Genomic DNA, 25,465 nt, shown 5'->3' with positions numbered 1-25,465 from the left:
TCATGAATAGGCCTACTTTTGGGGCACGTGGTGAGGCAGGGCTGAGGTAGTGATGGAGTTCACACGAGATAGCTGTTCACAGAGTTGGGACTTAGGTGACAAGTGGGATTTGACAGACCTCTTGCTGAACCACCATTTTAAAAATGGTGGACCACAGTGAGGGTTCATTCTGTAGTGCTGATCAGATTATACTCACCCTGAGACACAGATGGAGGACAGTGCTTTCATGGAAGATCTTCTGCCAAGTCCGAACAACTTCAGGAAGGAAAGATTTTACAATGAAAACTTCACCTAACTTGAGCACATTATTTTCAGACCAGGTACAGACAGCTTTCATAGCTCTCCTCAGACCTCCATCCATTTCCTCCTGAGATAAAACTTGAATCATGGCAGCCATGCCGTGCTGTGACCAAGAGGACATGCTTTTATCAAGGTTCGAAGGTGAACTTTCTTCCAGTCTATAAATCGTTACTTCTTCTCCAGCTAAATAAATTGAACAAATGAATAAATGAATAAATGAATGAATAAATAAATAAATAAATAAATAAATAAATAAATAAATAAATAAATAAATGAATGGGAGATATTATGAAAAACACAATGAAATTAACACAATAGAAGAAAAATGCAAGAATTTTTAATAACAATGTTTTCCAGTTAATTCTTGATATTTTACAAAATAATATAAAAGGTAGATATATAGATAGTGATATAGATGAAAGGGAGAGAGAGAGAGAGATGCATCATGACTTGACTTAATAAAAATAACCAAGCAATAGCCTGATTGCACATTTGAAGTTTAAATAATTATGAATTTTCCTAATGAGTGAAATGTTTTCATACATCAGCATGGTACTCACCAAAAAATTGCACTGGTGTGAAAGGGATTGTTTGAGCCAGCCTCATTAAATTGTTTCTTTCAACAGCTGCAAAGTAGCAAGTTATTCATATGATTTGAAATGATTTGCCCATCATTTTAAAAAAGAAAAGTGAAAAAGAGCTCCTACTCCTACATAAGGCCTTTGAATGGGAGACATAAAATATAGTACAACTTTTGAAGCGATCAGAGCAATGTTTTATTTTCATTCATGGAAGTAAAACTAACTAGTTATAAGATTATCTTAAGAGTTATTTCGGCATTTTTAGTTTTCCCACACACTTATTTTCTGGGCCACTGGCTTGAATGGGCAACATAAATATGCTGGACCAAGACTTGGTTAAAGTTGGAAAGGAACTTAAATGAACATTATAGCACTGGAAGATCTTTTAAAAAAACAATTAAATCATTTATTCAACCATCAAGGGCCACTCACTTGAATTTATTCTTCTGATTTAAATAAAATGGGCAATATTTGATATCATTTCAATCCCCACAACTGATCTAATACTGGCAAACGTTATTAAGATTTGAAGCTAGGTTTCCCTTGATCTTTGGCAAATTACTGAAACTTTGTCTGAACTCAAGGTATCCCTTTCTATATTCCTTCTCAGATAGCAAGGCAGACTATAATATGGGATGTATTTATTCCTGGATGTAAATCAAAATGGCTTAGTGGCATTTCAGGAATTTCTGTGAGCATTTTTATAAACTTTAGTAGTTGCAAAATGACCCTTCACATTTCCAACATAAATCTGAACTATCTTATACATTCTAGACAATGTTTTCTGGAATCATTTACCAGAAAATATATTGAATACTTGGTGTTTTTTTTCCTTACCACTTTGATATATCTTTCTGCCATTGTCAGAATAGGTATTATTTGAAACAAAAACATTATCCTTGGCAAAAGATTTTTGTTATAAAAATTCTCCCCAACAATCACAATTGTAATGTCTTCCCCGCTAGGTTCTTTTTTATGCATGATTACTACTGCAAGATGATTACATGGACAAAAAGGACTCTGAAACATCACAAAGAAGGAATGCTTGGTAAAAATGACAGAACTAACAGGGATGCCAAGATCACTTGATTAGTGTAAGATCAACAAGTACATTTATCAGTGACTGGACAGTCCTTAGGGACTTTTTGTTGAAAAAGGAGAAAAATGAACTTATGATTTATGGATTTAAAGATTAGAAAGGGTAGATTATGGAAAGAAGGAAACTATGATATAATACTAGGTAAAGAGGGGAAAATACAAATGTATTTAAAACCGTTATCAAGGAGATCGGAAGCCATTTATGTATTTCTTCCTTTTTCTTTTTTCTATTTCTTTTTCTATTTTTTTTTTCACCATTTACTATTTTTCATTGTTGTCTTTAGTTTCCTTTATGGTTTTTAACTTTGCTAAAAAATGATTCAATAAAAATTAATTTAAAAAATTAATGTGTAAAGTTTGAATAGATTTTTTTTAAAGTTTCATGAAAATCCATCATGGCTCTATTTTTATTATATACTAAACTGACCACGAAAGGGACACGGTGGCTCAGTGGGTTAGGACGCTGAGCTTGTCGATCGGAAGGTCGGCAGTTTGGCGGGTCGAATCCCGAGTGCTGCGTAACAGAGTGAGCGCCTGTTACTCGTCCCAGCTTCTGCCAACCTAGCAGTTCGAAAGCACGTAAAAATGCAAGTAGAAAAATAGGGACCACTACGGTGGGAAGGTAACAGCGTTCCGTGCGCCTTTGGCGTCTAGTCATGCCGGCCACATGACCACGGAGACGTCTTCGGACAAGCGCTGGCTCTTCGGCTTTGAAACGGAGATGAGCACCGGCCCCTAGAGTTGGAAACGACTAGCACGCATGTGCGGGGGAACCTTTACCTTTACCTTTAAACTGACCACAGCAGGTTTGGTACAGTATATGCTTATATGTGTTTCTGATATAACAGCTTTCATGCTTACTGCAATAAGAATATACTACCTCTAACCATCATACAATTATTACATACTACAAATACTTCATTTAGCAATCTCATCAGGAACAGTATTTGCAAAGACCGTGATATACATATGTTCTTAAATGTGTGACAGCAAGGACATCTGCTGGTAGGTATCACAAATTTCATCATCTAGTAGAGAATGAAATCGGCTTTGAATATATAACAGCTTGGCAAGTTCAAATTGTGTTCATTGCTTCTGATGCAGTGTGAAATCATTTTAGGATATGAATTCACTAGGGATTGATACTAAAAGCAGATTTATTTGATCAGAAACTGAACTAGCTGATCCTCAATCTCTACACCCTTTTATTATATTTCCTCAACATAATAGAAATTATATTTATAAAAGAAATGATATTACAAAAGACATTTTCTTTCTATGGCTTTTGATTATAGATCTGTTATTATATTTCCAGCAATCAATTTATTTTACCAACAACTACTTGGCACACAGAAAGCAGTGCTAACATAATAAATTATCTTAATCTCCCCAAGATACTCTCTTAGGAATTCTTTTAATGCACGGCACTTGATAATGAGCTACTTCAAAGTCAGATAATTAGAAAATGATAAAGGGAAAGAATTAATATACTCAGCATACTCACTTAAATACTCACTACGTACCTGAGTAATGATGGTGCAAATCTTGAGGGGGTTTTAAGGAGTGTGAGATATCTGAAATATTTTGAAAACCTTAATGTTAAATATGGAAAGAAAGTACACTGTTGTGAGCACTGTGCAGTCAAGACTGTCATAAAGTGATTGGCAGTGAAAGAGAATCCATTTTTAACTTCCTATAAAGCCCTTCTTTGAGCTAATTAAAATACTTTTTTAATTAAATTATCAGTAAAAAAGCATATAATTATACTAGGGATCACAATATTATTTGTTTATTTAACAATACATATATCTTGCTCTATTCCTAGAAATTTTGGGCCAGACTACAAAAGGGTTAAAGCATTTTTAAAATATTATCTTAATTGTATTTATACACAATTAAAATACTTTAAAAAGTCAACAATGTGTCATGGGTACCAATAAAATTAAAATAACAGCCAAACGTATACCAGAATAAGATGCCTTTCAACTCAATTGAAAATTTATTCAACTGAAAGGCACTTTGTTTCCCTGAATTTAAACATTTATTGCAAGTTTTATAAAGATAGACAAATTATCCAGATACAGTTCAAAATTAAATTATAAATCAATATAAGGCAAAAGGAAAAAAGGGTGGTAACTGAATAAAATAACTGAAGATGATAGAATATAATTTTTATAACAGATAAATTTTAATTTTAGTCTATCTAGTGGTTACTGACAGCAGTAGCTACAAGTGTTAAAAGGTTGCTATTTTCCTAGAAGCTTCACTACAGCAATCACTTAATTAAACAATGCACTGTATTCTGTTGGCTCCAAAACAACTCTATTACAATTAGTGGTATTATTAATTCTGCTTTCCAAGGAAGATAGATTGGGCAAGTAAGAAGTATAGGCGTAACCATATCAATTTCAATGTTGGAACAGATAAAGAGTAAATTTTGGAAAGGAACATTGTGATATTTCCCTGTTAAATCCATCGAGGGTAAGGTATCTAGATGTGCCCCAATGAATATCTTTTGCTATATCAATTCAAAAATTTGGAGCATACACTAAAACGTAGTGAAAAGTGGAAGTCAAAATAAAATAAAAGTGGTATAACATGGTTGAAGTACTCTGAAACAGTTTTTTATTTGCAATCCAGAAATAGATATTATAGTTTGAAACTAATCACAATTTGCAGTAACTGTTGATATAATATCTGAACACTCATTACAGGTCTGCAACATCTTTGGATTATTGTGGAGGCCTTCAAATATATACCGGTAACTAACCATTAATGCCTAATTTAATTTTTTTTCTTTTTCAATTTCTATCTATTTTCCATATATGACATTTAAATGGTAAGCAAAACATCTCAACAGTCTCTATAAACATACCTGGAAGATTATAGGTTAGATTCAGTTTCCGTATAAGAAAGTCTTTTAAAAGGTGAGTTAGTATCAAGAGGCTTTTCTAGACTAACTTTGTTCTAAATGTGCATTTGACTATCATATTTACAAATAAAACCAAAAACTTACTGCCATCTCCTTCCAAACTTCTCAACCTATTTGAAACAAAAACTGGAGTTTTTATCATTGTCTGAATTAACACACATGCATGGACACACAAAGATACACACACAAAATGTTAAATGCATTGGGAAACTTACCTAAGTTTTTAATTTAATTTAATTTAATTTAATATTTGCATTTGTATACCGCCCTTTCCCTGAGGACTCAGGGCGGTTTACAGGGAATTAAAAATCAAAACATACAAAAGTTAAAACCAATTAAAAAGCATTAAATTCACCCTGTACATTAAAACCCCAGTTAAAATTTTCTCCTCAGCCTGGGCCCGAGAGCTCAAAGAGCCAGGTCTTCAGGCCCCGGAGGAATGATCGGAGGTCGGGAGCAGTCCTCAACTCTACCGGCAGCTGGTTCCAGAGGGCAGGCGCTCCCACTGAGAAGGCCCTATCCCTGGGTGTCACCCGCCGGCAATCTCTCACCGGCGGAACCCTGAGCAGACCCTCCCTGTGAGAGCGCACTGGGCGAAGGGCGTTTGATGCCGGCAGCAGGTGTTCCCTCAAATAACCCGGACCCAGGCCATGTAGGGCTTTATAGGTGATAACCAGCACCTTGAATTTCACCCGGAGGGCAACCGGAAGCCAATGCAGCTCGCGGAGTAGAGGTGTTACATGGGAGTATCGGGAGACCCCCATTACAACTCGCGCGGCCGCATTCTGCACCAGTTGAAGCCTCCGAGTGGTCTTCAAGGGCAGCCCCATGTAGAGAGCGTTACAGTAGTCCAAACGGGAGGTCACAAGCGCATGAGTGACTGTGCGTATTCATTTATTCATTTTAATTTTACAAATGATAATACATTGACTGCAGTAAGGTCTATGCTCATTCAGGATTCATACACTAACTTACATTTCTTGATTTTTCATGACTTCTGATAGACAAACTCTATTTAATTGTAAACTTTATCGTTTGTACCCAGAATTTATCTATTTGATATATAGTAAGTCGTTCATGCAGACATACACTATTTCTATGCAATTTGGCACTAGTTTCAGGACCACATGAAGATGGAATTCATATTTATATTCTCATATAAATATACTTAATTTGTCCTTTGTGATAACATTTTAGAATGGGATATCTCAATGAGGTTATCAGCTAAATGATTAAAGATCACAAAAGCATGTCAGATAGTTGGAGTAATAAGGCCAAGCCCCATCAAAACAAAGCCATCTGCGATAAAACAGACAAGAATACTTACGAGTAGCTTCTGCTCAGATTATTTTTTCTGTTCTTCCTAGTCCAAGCAATGCTGTTATTTAAATCCTGAAAACAGATTGTTGTTTCTCTTATTTTTATGAATAGGCATTTTAAATAAAATTATGTCTATGGTTAGTAACTTCCATATCCATATACCTTCTTTCCTGGCAAGGTACACATAGTACACAAAATCATGACTTCTTTTAACCATTCCTAATAAACTGTATTTGTGACTCATAAGCTATAATAGCTGAATTGTTTGATTAAGTTAAAACACAATCAACCACTTCATACAATATGCCCACACAAGCATTAATAGTTCTTCACTAAGAATGCTGAAAGGCAGAGAACATTTAAGAATATATACCATAATTCATGCTACACTTCCAATTTTCATCTCAAAATGTTGTTATGGTACACCTTTGTTATTAATACTTGGCCTTTATAGATTTATACAATGGGCCAAGAAACAAAATTTTGCTTTCCATAATTTTATTTGTTTGATTTTTATAATCTCTTTATTACTTTATAAGGAACTTGAGGTGGCGAACATACATAATCTTCCATTTAGCAGCTCAGCTTGATTATAATATTTAATTAACATAAAATATTTCTCTAGATCTAGTACGATAGCTTAGCAAACTTAGTGGTATCAGGAAAGTAAAAGTGATTTTGCTTAGGAAAGTCTCAAAGTACTAGTATAAAATTATTTCATCAGCAGAATATACCAGGAATGTGTGCGTTCTTCAAAAGGGTTGATCAGAACATTCTGGAATGTGCATGAAGCAATAATAATAATAATAATAATAATAATAATAATAATAATAATAATAATAATAATAATAATAATAATAATAATAATAATAATAGTAATAATTAATAATGACATGTCTTTTTCCATTTTCCATAACTACTACAGAAAGTATTTCTGGGAACAGCCATGGAAAGTAATTTTCAAAATACTGATATGAGCCTGGGGGGGAAAAGTAGCTATTTTAACAAATTGAAAAGATATGCTATCTATGAGCTTTCTATGTTACAAAGGCTCCCCTTGAAAGATTGCACAATTTATATTACTCCTTTATGCAATTTCTTTAACAACTCACAATCATATAAAGCCTCAACTTTTAAAGTTATCCTCCTCGTATATCCTTTACTTTATGTTTTGATAAGTTGAGTTTTTTTTAATCACTGATCTTTAAAAATAGAATAGAATAGAATAGAATAATAACTTTATTGTCACTTTGAATGTATACTAATCGGCATACATTAAAATGAAATTTCATTGCATACAGCTCTCAAAGGGTCACCACCTCTGATATACACTAGATAAATATGACAAAAATAAATAAATGAATACAGATTTATGCATATATCGAGAATTATGGCACAGAGAAACAACAGTCTAGTTTGAGTTATGTGTACATGTGCATAATGAGAAAAATGAATTTTGCAAATTTACCAGACGGATGGCATAGGGCAGGGGGTAGGCAACCCTGGCTCTTTTATGACTCGTGGACTTCAACTCCCAGAATTCCTTAGCCAAGGGTGCCTACCCCTGGCATAGGGAACAAAACTATTACAGAATCAGGAAGAGATTAATTACTTATTTCTTCACCAGCAACCTCTGTGCTTGCTGCATTAAAAAAAGTATCTGGTTCTTTAATGTACTCACTAGAGGCTCAGCCTAAAATAACAGCAAACATATTTAATAAAAATTACAGGCCATAAAAAGCGCCCTGGCACATCTTACCTCTTGCGATTGTCTCAGGTAGTCACAGATTTGCACTGTTTGCCTTACTAGTTCTTGATTTTTCATTTCCTGATGCATACAACTGATATGATCTAAACCTAGCCAAGTAAACAAATATTCAAAGTTATTGGAAGTATCTTGTTCTCAAAAAAGTTGAAATGGCTTAGATAAAGGAAATGTTTTAGATATTTAAATGTGATTGAATTTAAGAAAATTATAATGGATAAAAAATGTTTTGAATAAGAGTTAAAGGACTAGCTGACTAGATGTATTAAATGGAATATTTAAAGATTAAACATATTTTTAATTATGGTAAAAAAAATAAGAAATTTTGGAAACAAATATATATTAGCTTAGGAGGGATATATATTTTAAGTAGTATGTTTTTTATGTTTCTTTACTTTTGCTCTCCTTTCTTTTTTCACTGTTTTATCTATTCCTTAAGAAATGTAAAAGTGTGAGATGGTTCATATGGAAAAAATAGTTAAATTTTTAAATGTAGTTATTTTTTGAGAAAATCTTAACCAGTAAGAATACTTAGAATTTTGTGGGAGAAACAAATTTAAATAAGGACTGTAACAGGATCTATGGTAAGGCAACCAGAATAATAGGATAGAAAAGAAATATTATATTGATGTGATTATCATTCTGTTTGTTCAAGCCGGCCTAGCCTGATGGGGATTGGTGGGGTTTTTAGTCTTGTGTTTTAATTTTAACTTGGTGTTTTAGAACTTGATTCCAACTGTTTTAATATGGGCAATTATTTAATCTTGTTTTAACGTTTGTATTTAGTATTTTATTCTGCCCTGTGAACCGCCCTGAGTCCTCAGGGAGAAGGGCGGTATATAAATATTATTAAATTAAATTAAATTAAATTTTTAGGAATATTGGGGGAAAATATATATTTAATTGTTATCTATGAAAACAATAAGAATTGTATTAACTCAATGTTTGCAAAAGAGGATATTTTGGGGAAAAGAGGAAATCAACTAAAACCATTATATGGATTATGGATTATAGAAATCAATTGTTAGTGATTGTTTTACAAATGTAAACCCAGACAACACACTGTTCACCAATTATTAAGTAATTTATGTTTTTAAAAAATCAGTAAAATATATTACCAAAAAAAAAAGAAATTTTGGGCTCAGTTGTGGTTGTAAAGTTGAAGACTACCTGTTATTAATATGATCTGGATAAGGTAGGTGAAAATTAAAAAATTTTGGGCATGGGAATGAAGGGTGCTAAATATTTTAAATCTTTCTGTGATTGAGAGATAGAGTAGTGGTAATTTGCATGTGTTAATTCCCTGCAATATTTAAGGCATGAATTTTACATTTTTAAAAAATTCCACAAATAAAAGCAGGCTAAAAATACCAGCTTTCTAATTATATCAGTGTTTGGCTCCTGCAACCCTCAGAGGGAAACTTCTGGCAGAATAAAGTTAATTAATCCTGTTCTTCGGAACTCATTAAAGTTCTGCTGGTTCCATGCAATTTCTTCTTACTGTACCACAAATGGAGATTAATATACTGATGATCAAACCAACATTCAGTAGTAAACCCGGTTAACTAATGTAGAACAATCATATGTTCACAGCGGTCCAAGATTTGCTGTAAGTTGTATATCTGTAATCAGTGGTGGGACTCAAATACGTGAACAACCAGTTCTGTGTGTGGATGCCACTTCCGGAAATCCATTCTGGGCCTAGGCAACAAAAAATTAGCTACTGGTTGTACCAAAGTGGTGCGAACTGGCTGAATCCCACCACTGTCTATAATGTGTTACTTATGATTTGAAAACATGTGCATTCTATCCATCATGGTAGACCCACAAGTTGCTACAACTTGTGAAATAAAATTAATATGTTTAATCTTCAAATTCATAATATTGTAATTCTTCCCAAGAAGTTTCTTATCCTATCTTTATAGCTTTCTCTCTTAAAGGAGTTATTTTCAACAGTATGCATGGCTTTCTTTTAGTACTGTATGTAATCTTCATGGGCTTCATGTGTGACATACTTAGTTGCTTGAAGTGAGACACAGTTAGCCATTTGGCCCCATGTTCCAGTTTGTCTTCGGCAGGTTTACTGTCAAGTGGTTCCAAATTCACTTGGATGCTCTGAGGGCAACTATCTACTGTAATCAACTGCCAAGAAAAAAGAGAAAATAAAAATCAGCAGAAGGTCCAGAAAAATAGCCATTTGAATATATCACCTGGATTGTTGTCCTAATTTCAGGCCCTCTAAAAGCAATGTCTGTTATCCTTATATAAAGAGAGATTAGAGAGTTAAGGGGGGAAATTGCATGAATCAAACAGAGCAGAAACAAGGTACAAAAATATACATAGCCCCAATTTTTATAAAATCAAGATATTTAAATAAAAGTCTTTGTATGCTCCATGCATTGTATTCATTAATAATTAAATAAAATAAATAAATAAATTATGCAATACAAGTAGTTGCTTATAAAACGAGCAGTTGCAATGGGGAAAATGTCATCAAATGTAGGATTAAAAGTCACAATGCTTTTGGGGGAATCTATTCACAGGATGACATCCAGTGATTAAGCAAATAATCCTGTAAGTTTGCAATCAATCTTAAAACATGTATTTTTCCTGTGGATTGTATCCTACTAATTCCAGATGACTCATTTAATCAAACATTTAAAGCTTCGGAATATGATTTACAGAACAAAAAAGTTATCTCTGTGGAAATAACTTTACTGCTCTCTGCTCTGAAATAATCTTTAGAGGAAATGAACAGCTTTTCTTTGAAAACATCTTAACTATGCATGTAGTTTACAAATAACCATCCTCTATTTGAAGGACTAGCTTCTATTTTTGAGGAATATTTGTTCTTTGTTTTAGTAATGTACTGTCTGCAAACAATTAGATATCACCAGAAGTTTAATGACACACACAGATCCCCCTCACAGAGACACACACACAAAGAGAGAAATACACATACACACACAGAGCACATATATAAACTATATATATATCAGTGTCTGTGTCTGTGTGTATACACACACACACAGTGTGTATATGTGTGTGTGTGTATGTATATGTGTACATACATACATTTATGTGCATACACAAACTCTAACAACGTATAACTAATTCTGTTAATACCTACTGGAACTTGAAGAGTTTTTCTCTTTTTCCTTGAAGACCTCCTCTCTTTGTTTCTAAATTTTGCCTTGCCCCATACTGACTGACATAGCTGAGTAGATTTTGAAAATTCTAAGAACAAAAGGGCAGAGGAGACAAATTCATATTTCAAATAAGTCTACAAGTTTTGCACTTAAGATTCCGTTTAGAGATAAGACATAATGTGATCAATGGGCTTTACTCTTAGATATGCCCGTTTTTAGCATTAAAAGCTTGCAACACTGTAGAATCATCTTTAATACAATGACATATATAAAGCTAAGGACACTATGAAGTCAAGCGATAAAAGTGGCTTGCTAGAGACTTCTTACAGGATAGTTTCTAGCATTATTTTTAAAAACACTGATTATACATATTTACCTAGCATATATCTATTCTACAACTAAACAATTTAAATTTTCTGTTTAGTCATAGAATAACACATATTTTATTAAACAAAATATTTAGTATAATTTCAACATACTAATATTCCATACATTTCCTTCTCTGTCATATTTGTAACTACTTATTTAATTACAAATATTGATATGCTGCCCATCTTAAACAACTCCAATTGGTTTACAATTTATTTTCCTCTTTTCATGCTTCTGTTTTCCAAACATAACATACTATCTCTCCTATCATCTGCATTTTAAGGCCTGACCCTGGATGATGTAGATGTAGACCCAATATATGGGGGATAGTTTGGGGAAGGCTGAATTATCACAATTGGTTCTCACATTATGGTAAGGCCTAGTTAAGGGTTGGCAAGGTTTTTTCTTTTGTAGACAAAAGTATGAGTAAAGAGGAGAGGAGGGGAGAGGAGGGGAGGGGAGGGGAATGGGGAGAAAAGAGGAATGGGAATGGAAATAGGAATGGGGAAAGGATAGGGCAAAATCTTGGAGCTTAATAACATAGGTGTATGGAGGAAGAGCATCAAATGGCATTTCATATGTCATTATAGTATTGCATATACTTATATACCATTATAATTTCATTTGCCCCATGATTTCATAAAATGCGTCCCATCATTGTAGTGTTACTGCATACTATTCTAACACACAATTAATGTCATTGGTGCCTGCAGTTGCCATCTTGCTGATAGTTGAGGTAAGATGGCTCTGTTCATATAACCTGACAAATTAAAATCACATGGCACACATTATTGCTTAGGGTATTGTTTGAACCCAACTGCTGAGTAATACTGATTTAAATTATTTGTATCCTGCGTTCTATACACACACACACACACACACACACACACACACACAGAGAGAGAGAGAGAGAGAGAGAGAGAGAGAGAGAGAGAGAGAGAGAGAGAGAGAGAGAGAGAGAGAGATAAAAGAAGGCAGAAAAATGCAAATACAGAAAAGACTGGGTTTTTAATATATATATATATATATAGGTATTCCTTGACTTACAACCACATTAGGCAAGGTGGTTGTTCAATGAGTTGCAGCCAATTTTATGACCATTTTGCCATTGTTGTTAGGCTAATCACTGCAGTTGTTAAGTAAAACATGCCATCATTGTTAATCTGGCTTCCTCCACTGATTTTGCTCATCAGAGGTCAGCTGGGAAGGTCACAAATGGCAACCCCAGGATGCTGTACCCATCGCAAATGCATGCCCTTGCCAAGTGCCCAAATTTTGACCATGTGACCATGGGGATGCTGGACGGTCATAAGTGTGATGACTGGTTGTAAGTCTTTTTTTTTTCCCCAGTGCCCTTGTAACTTCAAGATTGCTAAATCAAGGGTGGTAAGTCAAGGGCTACCTGTAAATGCAACAGAGCTTCTGTTTGAAGATGAAAGCGTAAGAAGAGAAGGAAACTCAAATTTGTGTGGTTATTGCCTTTTATTTTGCAGGTTTTTGCTGTTTTCTCAGCACCACGGGCACAAAAGCTGCTCCCTTTGCAGAAAGGCCAATTTCTCTTGAGTGGATTGATCCAGACAGACATGCTGCGCTGGAAACTCAGGTGAGACGGTGGGCTGTCACTACTGTACTCTGATATGTCAGAACTGTACGAGAAGGATTTGGATTCCTTGATCTGCATGTGTGGAGGACTGCAACTGCCATCTTTGTCATGGAGCGAATGCAGACAGGGTTGCTGTATTGACTGATTGCCCTCCTCTCTCTTTTCGTTGTCTTCCAAGAAGCCCCAATTTACATAACCTTTTCCTGGTCCCTCACAGTGATAATGAGTAGACTGAGCAATCTCACTGATGCTATTAACTGCATGGATGGACAAATGGTGTTCAGCAGAAGTTTCATTCTCTTTCTTAGCCAGGGAAATGTTCAGTTCCTGCACTTGGCTGATAACCGGCATTGTTTCAGCCACCTCATTGGCACTACATACATGACATTGAGGGACAGTGTCACTCTGCCTCATTTCATCTTTAGCTTTTAAGTCCTCATCCTTAAGCTCATTCAGAGTAGTTGAAAAGGCCAAACTTAAACCAGCATCCTCAGAAGCTCCTTTCTGATCCGGAGGCACAAGAAGAAACTGTCCGTATCTAGAGACTGATTTATTCCCCGAAGATAACTCCGATGTCAGAATGCCATTTTCAACTTCCTGTTCTTGATCTTTCTTGATTAATTGGATTTCACTATAGTTTAGGGTGCCAAAAATGGGACAGTTCCCTCCTAGCGACCAGTGGCTTCTGGCTAGGTTTCTCTGAAGAGAAGATGGCATACTGTAGTAATTGTACTTGATGCTGCCACTTTCCATAAAACTCAAAGCCTTTGAACACAGAGGGTTGCTCCAACTATGTGGAAGCTTCCTACAGGTCTGGTGCTTCTGTTCAGAGAGAAAGGCTTCGCCTTCTTGCAAAGTATCCACAGCTGAAATGACTTTGAGAGTATCAACTGTTAAAACTGAGAGGTCTTGTAAGTGTCCCAGTTGGCTGTCCAAGGCAAGCAAAGCATCTTTGATATAAATTACTTTCTCATGAATTTCCTTCAGCTGTGTAAACATTTCTTCAACTCTAGGGGAAGAACATCCAAAAATTATATTCCTATGCATGGTTCACTGCACTAAAGGAATGTATTTTACTGTATTTTCCAACCGGAATATTAGACACTCATTAGATATGAGATCAAATTGTTTGACCACTAGCATTTTCTACCCAATAACTCTTGATTACTGCAAGGTATTTACGATTCATAGAATAGCTTGTCATAACTGTGAATATCTGAGGTACATTTAAATGGTTTGCAGTCTGCTAAAACAATTTCGGTGTCCAAAATTTGGTCTATGTGATTATTTGAGTAATAGAATAGTATTTGTTCAATATAATTCAGCATAACTCAAAATTTAGTTGAATAAATCTTTGCTTTCTGCATTAAACTGAAGAATGCCTAAAGAATTTAACAGGATATCGTAGTAGATTAAGGAATGTATTCATTTTTTTCCAGAATGACCTTACATATTATCCATTTTGTTCCACTATATTGCATAATACAATAATGAAAATTTTAATTAATATTTAATCATTTACAACCAGTTCTGAAGTTCAACATGCTTTTGTTGCCAAAAATCAAGAGGGGCAGTTCAAAATTGCAAGATCTGAAAGGTTTGCATATATGATCTGGTTCTTTTATATATGACATTGCATACATGAACAAAAGGGGGAGATCCATTGCGATGATGTGACTGGCATTTATAAATTTTGGACCCTCCCCCATCAATACCATTGTTGCTAGGTATCAAAAGAAGTATTATTACAAGACATGTCCTACCTTTCATTTGTAACACGGATCTGTTCACTATCGCTGAAGTGAAAGTTTTCTTTCTTTTCATGTAAGTACTGTTCGACACACTGTTCTTCAAAATCATGAAGCTTTTTTAATTCTTCGTCACTCAGGTACAGTTCTGGGTAAAGCAATAACAAATCAATTTTACCTGTGTTGGTTTTAAACCCCCCGTCGATAGGGCTCGCAACTTGGGCATCCTCTTGGATTCACGGCTCAATTTTGAAGATCATATAGGAGCCGTGACCAGGGGGGCTTTTGCCCAGCTTCGTCTGGTGTGCCAGTTGCGGCCCTATCTGGACCAAGATGCCCTACGCACAGTCACCCATGCACTTGTGACCTCCCGGCTAGACTACTGCAACGCTCTCTACATGGGGCTGCCCTTGAGGACCACTCGGAGGCTTCAGCTGGTGCAGAATGCAGCTGCGCGAGTTGTTATGGGAGTTTCCCGATACTCCCGTGTAACACATCTTCTCCATGAGCTGCATTGGCTTCCGGTTGTCCTCCGGGTGAGATTCAAGGTGCTGGTAATGACCTATAAAGCTCTAAATGGCTTGGGTCCAGATTATCTAAGGGAACACCTGCTGCCAGCATCAACTTCCCATCGTCCTGTGCGCTCCCACAGGGAGGGCCTTCTTAGGGTACCGCCGGTTAAGGAATGCCGGCGGGTTATTCCCAGGGGAAGGGCGTTCTCTGTGGGCGTGCCGGCCCTTTGGAACCAGCTTCCCACGGAGCTTAGGACCGCCCCCGACCTTTGCTCATTTCGTAGGGACTTGAAAACTTGGTTTTTTGAGCTGTCTGGCCCAGACTGAGGGGTTTTAATTATTTAATTAATGGGGTTTTAGTTAAGTTCAGGGATTAATTTAATCTTAGTTTTAATCGATTTTAATTGTATGTGATGTATTTTAACTTTTAATTTTCCCTGTAAACCGCCCTGAGTCCTACGGGAATAGGGCGGTATATAAATTTAAATAAATAAATAAATAAATAAATAAATAAATAAACAAATAACCCTTGTGATCAAACATGTGGCAGAAACCTATCAGTTGCAGGTGGGTGAACCTTTCAACAGTGTTGATTAACTGCCAATAGGGAGTGGTAAAATGAAACTTGAGACAATGACGTGTGATGACATAAGTTTTATAGAGTGACTGGATGCCATCTTATTTATTTTATTTATTTATTTTATTACATTTATATACCGCCCTTTCCCGAAGGACTCAGGGTGGTTTACAGGGTGATTAAAAAACCAAGATACAAAAGTTAAAAACAAATTTTAAAAAAATTATATTTGTCCCTGCATAAATAAAACCCCAGTTAAAATTAAGATTAATTCTCAGCCTGGGCCAGAGAGCTCAAAGAGCCAGGTCTTCAGGTCCCGGCGGAATGAACGGAGGTCGGGGGCAGTCCTCAGCTCCACTAGCAGCTGGTTCCAAAGGGCAGGCGCCCCCACTGAGAAGGCCCTATCCCTGGGTGTCGTCCGCCGGCAAAATCTTGTTTTGTTCTGTTTTTATTGTTCATTATATTGTGAGTCATCCAGAATAAAATACATAAAATCCTTTTCTCTTCCATTGTAGTTTCCATTAATGTGTTATACGGACAACACACCCGCACGCACACAGATCACATATAGTCTGTCCCTCATATTTTGTTAAATAATGGATGATTTGAAAAAAGTTATTTTCTTTCCTGCCTATAAAGACTGCCCTCCTTAAAGAAGGCAGTAGTAAACTCAAGGGAAAAAAGATGATATAATGGTATTACCAGGGGTTAGTTTGCTTGAACAAAAGTTGTTCAACATATTCTGGAAGCCATAGCCTTCCCTTCTAAACATTCTAGTTCATGCTGGGAGATGATGATAAAATTAGTTTTATCATTATAGGGTCTCTATGGAATAGATAGAACATAATATTTGAAGCCCAGGATTGAACTGTATGGTCCTTGGTGTCCTCCGAGCTTGGTAGTTTTCTTGCAGACACTTCATTACTAAACTAGGTAACATCTTTAGTGCACTGATAATGGTAATTGGTAATTAAATGTCCACAAAAAAAACAAGCTCAGAGAACACCAAGGACCCCGCCTCTCTGGAACACAGCATATTTTATCAACCGAGTGGTATAGCTACAATCCCACTTGATTAGATATATCTTTGACTGAACATGATCTACCCCTATCAGTTGGAACTAGGATGCTGGTTATAGTCATAATCTATGAATTCTTCTTTAGAATTGCACCAAAAAACCAACAACAACAACAACCCACATGAATGCTAGGTGGTAGAGAGGAATGCACTGTGCGACGAAATTCCCTCAGTTAGAAACAGGTGATCTTGATTACATTCTGAGAGTCCTTAAAGACCTGGCTGCTGTCCCAGGTCTTGTTTTTCTTCTACCTGGTTTCTTCTCCCTGGTTGTTCTGTGCTTTGCACCGCTTGTTTGATATGGCATATACCAGGGGTAGGCAACCTTGGCTCTTTTATGACTTGTGGACTTCAACTCCCAGAATTCCTGAGCCAGCATGCTGAGGGGAAAGAGAGAGCCATGCTGAGCTATGCCGGCTCAGGTATTCTGGGAGTTGAAGTCCATGAGTCATAAAAGAGCCAAGGTTGCCTACCCCTGGCATATACACTATTTGCATATATTTTGATGTTAGTTGGTCAAATTTTCCATCTTATTCATTTATTTATTGTATGCTTGTATCTTGTTCTTTTACATTATGCCAGCATTGACTACAACAAATACACAAATGAACAGTATTTTTAGAATTTTGCGGCAGGCCTATTTTAATATCATCATTCAAGGAATGATGCGTAATAAAAAGGGCAGCAGGAGTCCTCAGGTTCTGAATTTAAAAGCACCCCTTTAGACAGAATTTAGGTTCTTATGATGGTGCAGTGGTTAGAATGCAGTAGTGCAGGCTACTTCTGCTGACTCCTGGCTGCCAGCAGTTCGGCAGTTCGAGTCTCACCAGCCTTCCATCCTTTCAAGGTTGGTAAAAATGAGATCCCAGATTGTTGGAGGGGCTATAGGCTGACCCTGTAAACTGCTTAGAGAGGGCTGTAAAGCAGGGCTTTTCAACCAGTGGTACCAGTACCACCTGTGGTACTTTGGCATCTGGCAGGTGGTATGAGACCATCCTAGGAAAGTGGTAGCAGGGGAGGGGAATGAGCTGAACCGGTAGCAGCACTGCACAAGCCTGAGCGAGAGATGGCTGAAGCTGCAGGGCTGTCAGGGCTCAGTGGAAGCATCAGGATCAGTGCTTCTTCAGGGCTGTCAGGGCTCAGCAGAAGTGCCAGGATCAGTGCCAGGCTCCAGCTGGACCTCAGCGCTGATCCTGGCGCTTCTGAGCCCAGAAGAAGTGCCGATCAGCTGGAATGTTGCAGCATCTCCAGCGTCTTGTGATTTACATTCAGATGCTTGGCAACTGATTCATATTTATGATGGTCACAGTGTCCCAGGGTCATGTGAAGTGACCAAAACCTTCTGCAACCACCCAGCAGATGGGGGGAATAAAAACCAAACACCCCCACCCCACCCCCACAGCCAATCCTCAACAGAAATGCTCACAACAATGAAAACCTCGGACAGGAGAAAGAGCGCCGCCGGGCGGGCAGGCAGGTGTCTTGCTCGGCTGTGGCTTGGGGGGCACTTTTTTCAGTGCCATTGTAACTTTGAACAGTCACTAAGGGAACTGTTGTAAATCGAGGAGTACCTGTACTTCATCACTTTTTTCCTCTCTTTCGGGTTTTTTTTGGGGGGGTCATTAAGTTTTTGACACCTTGCTAGGCGACTGGTGGTACTCGGATGCTGCCATATCCTAAAAGTGGTACAATGGGTGAAAAGGTTGAAAAGCCCTGCTGTAAAGTACTGTAAAGCGGTATATAAGTGCTATTGCTATTGCTTATTTGACAATACCTATAATCCCACAATTAGCAGTTGGAATGCCATTATGTTTTCTTTTTAATGACATACATATTTGGTCCTTGCATAAGAAATATAAACGTAGACAGAATCTGCTTACTGAGCTCAACGTGCTCTTCCTCCTCTTGATCCAGTTCACTTGGCAGCCGGCGGTTGCAAAGGCAATTTAGCACGATACCAATGTGGCTCAATATGATGAAAGGGGGCGGCAGCCATGGCTTTTCGCGGTATGTCATGATGTAGCGGTAACGGTTGTATTTCCAGAGTTTGTTTGACATAGACTTCATATCAAAATAAACATTACTGTGAATTAAGAAGGAAAGGGAGAAGGTGGGTTCATATGACCCCTTTATAAACCATAAACTTTATAACCATTGAAATGTTACATGGCATTTATATTAGACAGCACTTAAATTATATTTCTGTGGAACAAGAGGAAATAGAGGGTAGTCCTCAACTTGCAACAGTTTGTTTAATGACTGCTCAAAGCTACAACAGCGCTGAAAATAGTGAGTTATGACTGGTTTTCACACTCATAACAGAAAAGTGCAACAAAGATAAGTAGGGGACTGGAGGCTAAAACATATAGGAAACGGTTGCTGGAATTGGGTATGTGTTGTTTAACGAAGAGAAGGGTGAGGGGTGACATGATAGCAGTGATCCAATATCTCAGGGGCTGCCACAAAGAAGAGGGAGCCAAGCTATTCTCCAAAGCACCTGAGGGCAGGACAAGAAGCAATGGATGGAAACTAACCAAGGAGAGAAGCAACCTAGAACTAAGGAGAAACTTCCTGACAGTTAGAACAATGACCAGTGGAACAACCTGCCTCCAGAAGCGGTGAATGCTCTAATACAGGAAGTTTTTAAAAGAGACTGGACAGCCATTTGTCTGAAATAGTATAAGGTTTCCTGCCTGAGCAGGGGATTGGACTAGATGACCTCCAAGGTCCCTTCCAACTATATTATTATTATGATGATGATTATTATTATGATTACCATTGCAGCATCCCCATGGTCACATGATCAAAAGTTAGACACTTGGCAACTGACTCATATTTGTGACAGTTACAGTGTCCCGGGATCAGGATCTGTGACTTTCTGACAAGCAAAGTCAATGGGCAAGCCAGATTCACTTAACAACAGTGTCCTTAACTTAACAACCCCGGTGATTCACTTAACAATTTCAGGAAACTAACAGGAAAAGTCATAAAATGGGGTAAAAGCCACTTAACAAATGTTTCCCTTAGCAACAAAAATTGTGAGCTCTGTTGCAGTGGTAAATCAAGAACTACCTGTTTACCTTTAAAAAAACATAAATGGTGATTATATTCATGATGTTTTTGCTCATCATTTGATTGTTCCTTTGCAACTGAGCCATCACGTACTGCATACCTCAGAGAAAAAAATTGTATGACTCTGATAAGGAAGACACCAAATGAAGTTTGTTTGTTTGTTTTTTAAGAGTTTCCTTTTTATGTCAAAGGTCCTGCCTGTCACCCAATGGTAATTATCATAAAGCCTATGAAAGTAAGAAAAAATTCCTAGAGATGTATACAAAGCCAATATGCAAGCAAGAATCTGCTGAAAAAATGTTCAGTATTGAACTCATTTGTCAGGCATGGACAGCATCTAGTTAGAAAAAGCATGATCAGCAGCTTGGACTTACTATGCTTATTCTCCTAAGTTGTGCCTTGGAATCTATAAATTATAGCTGAAGTAAGTTGATTTTTACTTCTATAAATTCGTAAACTAGATAAACTACCAATACTAACAACAAAGTATCCAAGTTAATACCCTACGGTTGTGTCTGGTCTATAATACCCAAATTTTCTTTGGAACTTTATTCCAAAATGTCTTAAGATCATCACAATAGGTATAGTTGATCCTGGGTACTTACTTGAAGAAAGCAATAAGTAGATTGACCATGATGATGTACTGTACAAAGAGGTACACTGCTTGAAGAAATGGCGTGAGGAACGAGCCTGGAGGACACTTTTGATCTAATTCACAAGCTGAAAAAAATATAAATGTGTCTTGTGAATACTAACATAACGACACATCCATTCATGAACTAAGAGACTCAGCAGGTTTAAACTAAATAATGAAGTTTAGCCAATTTGATGGTAGTAAATTAGCCATAAATGAACTACTTCCACCCACTTTCTTTATAATTATTTATTTTATTTTCCATAATGAAAGGCAAATTATGTATCTACAGAGTTAAAAGTTAATGACACCTGGCAAGAGGACAGAAAAATTCTTAGAAAGACACATATAATCTCACAAAGTTTGTCCTATATTTAAAAGGGTTTAAAGTCTGGGACGCATCTGAAAATTATTGAACTATGATCTCTTTAGAGATTATTGTATAATATTATTTAAGGTATAGTGCAATCTAAGATATCTAATCATCTACCTAATCGTCTGGTTATCTAGCCTGCCTTTCTTTCTTCCCCTAACTTTAAGAGTCTGAGACAGAGGATGACCAGTGGTCCAGTTGGGAAAGTCAATCATCAAAGTCAGAAAGGATGAGAAAAGGGGATATTTTATTGTTTATCCAGATATTAGAGCTTTTCAGTGCGGTGAAATTGGAGAACAATGAAACTATGCTTCATTTGTATCACACGTTACACAGAAGAATTAAAACAACATGTTCCACTGATCATTATTACAAGCCATATAATAAGTGGCTGAGTTAACAAGTATGTTATGAATTTATTTATTGTTTTATTTGTCAAATTTGTATTTCACAAGAAATGACCCTGGGCATACATACAGAAAACTCTACTATTAAAGCATACTGACTACAAATCCATAAAAAACAGAAGATTTACACCAATGTGATTTCATTTATATTAAATTTAAATGCAACTTTTCAACAATAGCAGACATACCATCAATTTCTCCCGCATATACCTCACCAAACATCATCCAGTATGGCTGAAATACAATATCTCGTGCAAGAGTCCATGATGGCTGCTCATTTGGAGACAGTATTGCTTTTCGTGCAACGCCAAAACTTAACAGTACTATGGCCATCATAATTACAATATAGAACATGTTTGCTGTCTGTAATGAAAACAAAATCAAGGTATCATAGTAGCAAGAATTTTAAACCAAGACAGCCTCTGTTGTTGCTTTTAATAAACCTGATTGTGCAATCTATTAAAAAAATTATATAAAAGCATCTTACAATAAGCAGGTTTGCCAATTGTTCAATAACCCTGAATGATGATGATGATGAAGAAGATGATAATAATAATAATAATAATAATAATAATAATAATAATAATAATAATAATAATAATACTTTATACAGAACTGCCTATATACTCAGACGTTACCTAAACAGCTCTTAGGTCCTTGGTTAAGACTTGAGCCGTTAAGTCTTTACCATACCGAGACTGTGAATTGAATAATAATAACACCAGCTGCCTACAATTAGTGCAGGTTTGAGTCCCACCAGGCTCAAGGCTGACTCAGCCTTCCATCCTTCTGAGGTAGGTAAAATGAGGACCCAGATTGTTGGGGGCAATTAAGCTGACTTTGTAAAAATGCCGCTTGGGGGGGAAAGCCCTAATAAGCAGGCATATACATAGAATGAAGGCTATTGCTAAGCACATTGATTTGTGCTTCTTAGATTATAAGCTGCCCTGAGTTTTCGGAGAAGGGCGGGATATAAATGGTATAATAATAATAATAATAATAATAATAATAATAATAATAATAATAATAATAATAATAATAATAATAATAATAGTAATAATAGTAATAGTAATAGTAATAATAATAATGTGATTTATAGTCTGACAATTTCCAATAAAATTAATGGGATTTTTATAAATTCTTCCCCCAATGTATTGGAACATTTAATCCAATCATTCCTCAAATAATTAAATAAATCAGAAATTCTTTGTTCAGCATATTGTTCAAATTGAGGATCCTGACTTGTTATTCTCAGTGAATCCAAGATTCATCCAAGAGAAGGAAAAGAGAGGCAGGGTAAGAGAGATTGCCAAGATACTTGTGTTAATACAAAAGGCTGAATAAACTCCTCATTATATTAACAGGAGGTTCCAAGTGGGAGCCAACACAAACCTTGTATACAGACAGTAAGTCAAGTGTCCTTCATGGTCACATTTTATTATTCCATATGAATATCTGATCCAGTGCTGCAGTAGACTAAAACTTTATTTATTTATTTGACTTTTATCTCGCCTTTATTATTGTTTATAAATAACTCAAGTTGGCAAGCATACTAAATACTTCTTCCGCCTCTTATTTTTCTCACAAAAACAACCCTGTGAGGTGGGTCAGGCTGAGAGAGATTGTCAGGCCCAAATTCACCCAGCTGGCTTTTCATGCTTAAAGCAGGACTAGAACTCATGGTTTTATGGTTCTTAGGCCACTTGGAGAACTATTAAAGCCAATCCTCATTAAGAAATGGTGCTCTGCAGTGAAATAATTATTCATAATAGCGCCCAATACCACTTACCATTTTGCCGATCATTGTCAGATAGGGGCCAGCATGCTGATTCACCGCAAAAAAATCAAGAAGTCGAGCATACCAGAATATTATGTCCAGACAATAAATTAACCTTCCTATTGTATGAAGTGGAGGATTAGCCCAGCGCAAACCAAAACCAGTCATGAAAAGGATGATAGCAATAAAGTCTGTAAAATTCCAGTATTCATAAATCCATACTTTCACCTTTTGGATGAACTTGCTTGGCTCTGAAATAAAAATCTAAAGGCAGAATGATTTGTTATAATATTACTATATAAACAAAATTATGTATTTCAACTGCGTGACACAAGGCACAGGAAAAATGATACCCCATTTGACTTTTGATTCATTGCAGTGCAAACACCCAATACTTCTACTACACTTACACATTAAATTACTTTTCTCCAGAAATGAAATTATTATCATCAGCATCACCTGTATCTTGCCATTTGCTATATTTATTTTTTCACCCATAAAACACAAATTATGGTGCTTTAATGACTACGAATTATCAACTTGAAATAGTTATGTCTTTACATTTTATGCGAGCTAAATTGTAATGATAATTTAGAAATAAGCCTATTTTAAATTTAAAAAGATCTGTATTTATTTTCAGTGTAAATGTTTTACCAAATATGGGTTATTTTCGATAAGAAGAAAATTTATCCTGATTCAGATTTCTTTTAGACCAGGCAACAGTGTCTTTTTAGAGAGCTACCATATACACAGATGGCACATATTAATCTTCACCTGATACATTTTATTTTTCTGCTTCCTTGATTTTCTATTGCAAATACTTAAATATTAAGTGGGTGTCTAATTACTTTGTGTGTTCCTTATTCTTTGAACAGTAGGGGGAATGTTACATCTAATTTATTCATGGATTTTTCTCAGGTTTAATGTTGTTTATGTTTATATTCTTTCCTTGGAATTCTTGAAATTTGAAATTTTCTTTATGGTAGATGCAATCTTGCATCATTCATTCTCTTATTTTTCCCAGTTAATCTTCCTCCATAGCTTCAGGGAGGATTTATCCATTATCTATCACTTCATTGCAACAGAGCTGCAACAGAGCGATGTGAGGAGTGATCTTTATGTGTAAAATGGTAACACTCAAATACCTTGACAAATTCACTTGCACATAGCTCATATTTCTCCCTGGGGTTCACCTCTAAATGACCTCCGTTCATTCCGCCGGGACCTGAAGACCTGGCTCTTCAAGCTCTCTGACCCAGGCTGAGAATTTTAATTTTAATTTTAATTGAGGGCTTTTACTTTTTCAGGGACTGTTGTAATTTTTTAAATTGTTTTTAACTTTTGTATTTCTTGTTTTAATTACCCTGTAAACCGCCCTGAGTCCTTCGGGAAAGGGCGGTATACAAATCTAAATAAATAAATAAATAAATAAATAAATAAATAAATAAATAAATAAATAAATAAATAAATAAATAAATAAATAAATAAATAAAATAATATCTTCATAATCATTTTGAAATTTTTGAAATGCCTTGAAGCTGAAGCATACCTAGTACACCAGGGGACTCACATCAAGATTATTGATCAACCACATATCAAGATCAAGACCAAGACCAAGATCACAAAATTAGTATTGTACGACAATTCATCTCCTTGTCTTCATGAGGAAAATAAAATATTTGCAGACAGAGGTTGCAAATGAAAATCAGTGAATACTTTCACAGGTAAGTTGTAAATTGAAAGTCTAAGATATGGGCTATTTTTCAAGAGCCGATATCTTAGAATTTCAATTTACAAATTACCTCTGAAAGTATTCATGGTTTAAGATTCAGAAGCACATGCATGAAGGTTGCAGATAAAAGAGACTATAAGTTTCTTGGACTAGAAAACCTTTTTTTTTGCATGTAGATTATGCAACAACAGCAACAACAAAAAGATAATGAAATTGTGTTCTCATTGCTATAAATATTTGTAGAAAATAGTAAGTGGTCTACGATTCCTAAAAGTCATTATTATCCCTGATCAAGACTAATTGTCTTGATGATTAATAGATATTTGCAACTTTGGGGAAACGATTAGGGTAGCTAATTGACAAGCTGGTGGCAAAGAACCCCTTACTGAAACTTTGGGAAAGTGGTTAGGGGTCTTGGCAGAAGGAATAATTGAAATT

General features: G+C 36.1%; 1 protein-coding gene across 1 annotated transcript in view; it reads right to left on the bottom strand.

Annotated features, from left to right (window-relative positions):
* The window catches only part of TRPM6 (transient receptor potential cation channel subfamily M member 6), a gene marked incomplete at its 5' end in the record, with an annotated part of 76,605 nt that overhangs the window by 14,905 nt on the left and 36,235 nt on the right, over nucleotides 1-25,465 (bottom strand). The window contains 14 exons of the mRNA XM_081318875.1: nucleotides 197-483; nucleotides 861-926; nucleotides 3,503-3,553; nucleotides 4,996-5,021; nucleotides 6,239-6,303; nucleotides 7,991-8,088; nucleotides 10,012-10,138; nucleotides 11,127-11,233; nucleotides 12,994-14,126; nucleotides 14,881-15,013; nucleotides 18,913-19,115; nucleotides 20,710-20,824; nucleotides 21,707-21,881; nucleotides 23,308-23,559. Coding sequence (XP_081175001.1) covers nucleotides 197-483; nucleotides 861-926; nucleotides 3,503-3,553; nucleotides 4,996-5,021; nucleotides 6,239-6,303; nucleotides 7,991-8,088; nucleotides 10,012-10,138; nucleotides 11,127-11,233; nucleotides 12,994-14,126; nucleotides 14,881-15,013; nucleotides 18,913-19,115; nucleotides 20,710-20,824; nucleotides 21,707-21,881; nucleotides 23,308-23,559 — 2,838 coding nt within the window. The remainder of the gene's footprint in view (nucleotides 1-196; nucleotides 484-860; nucleotides 927-3,502; nucleotides 3,554-4,995; nucleotides 5,022-6,238; nucleotides 6,304-7,990; nucleotides 8,089-10,011; nucleotides 10,139-11,126; nucleotides 11,234-12,993; nucleotides 14,127-14,880; nucleotides 15,014-18,912; nucleotides 19,116-20,709; nucleotides 20,825-21,706; nucleotides 21,882-23,307; nucleotides 23,560-25,465) is intronic.

This window comes from Vipera berus (assembly GCF_964194415.1).
Source record: "Vipera berus genome assembly, chromosome: 2".
Classification (NCBI taxonomy): domain Eukaryota; kingdom Metazoa; phylum Chordata; class Lepidosauria; order Squamata; family Viperidae; genus Vipera; species Vipera berus.
Note: the sequence above shows the minus strand (reverse complement) of the source record. Positions and strands in the feature narration are given on the sequence as shown.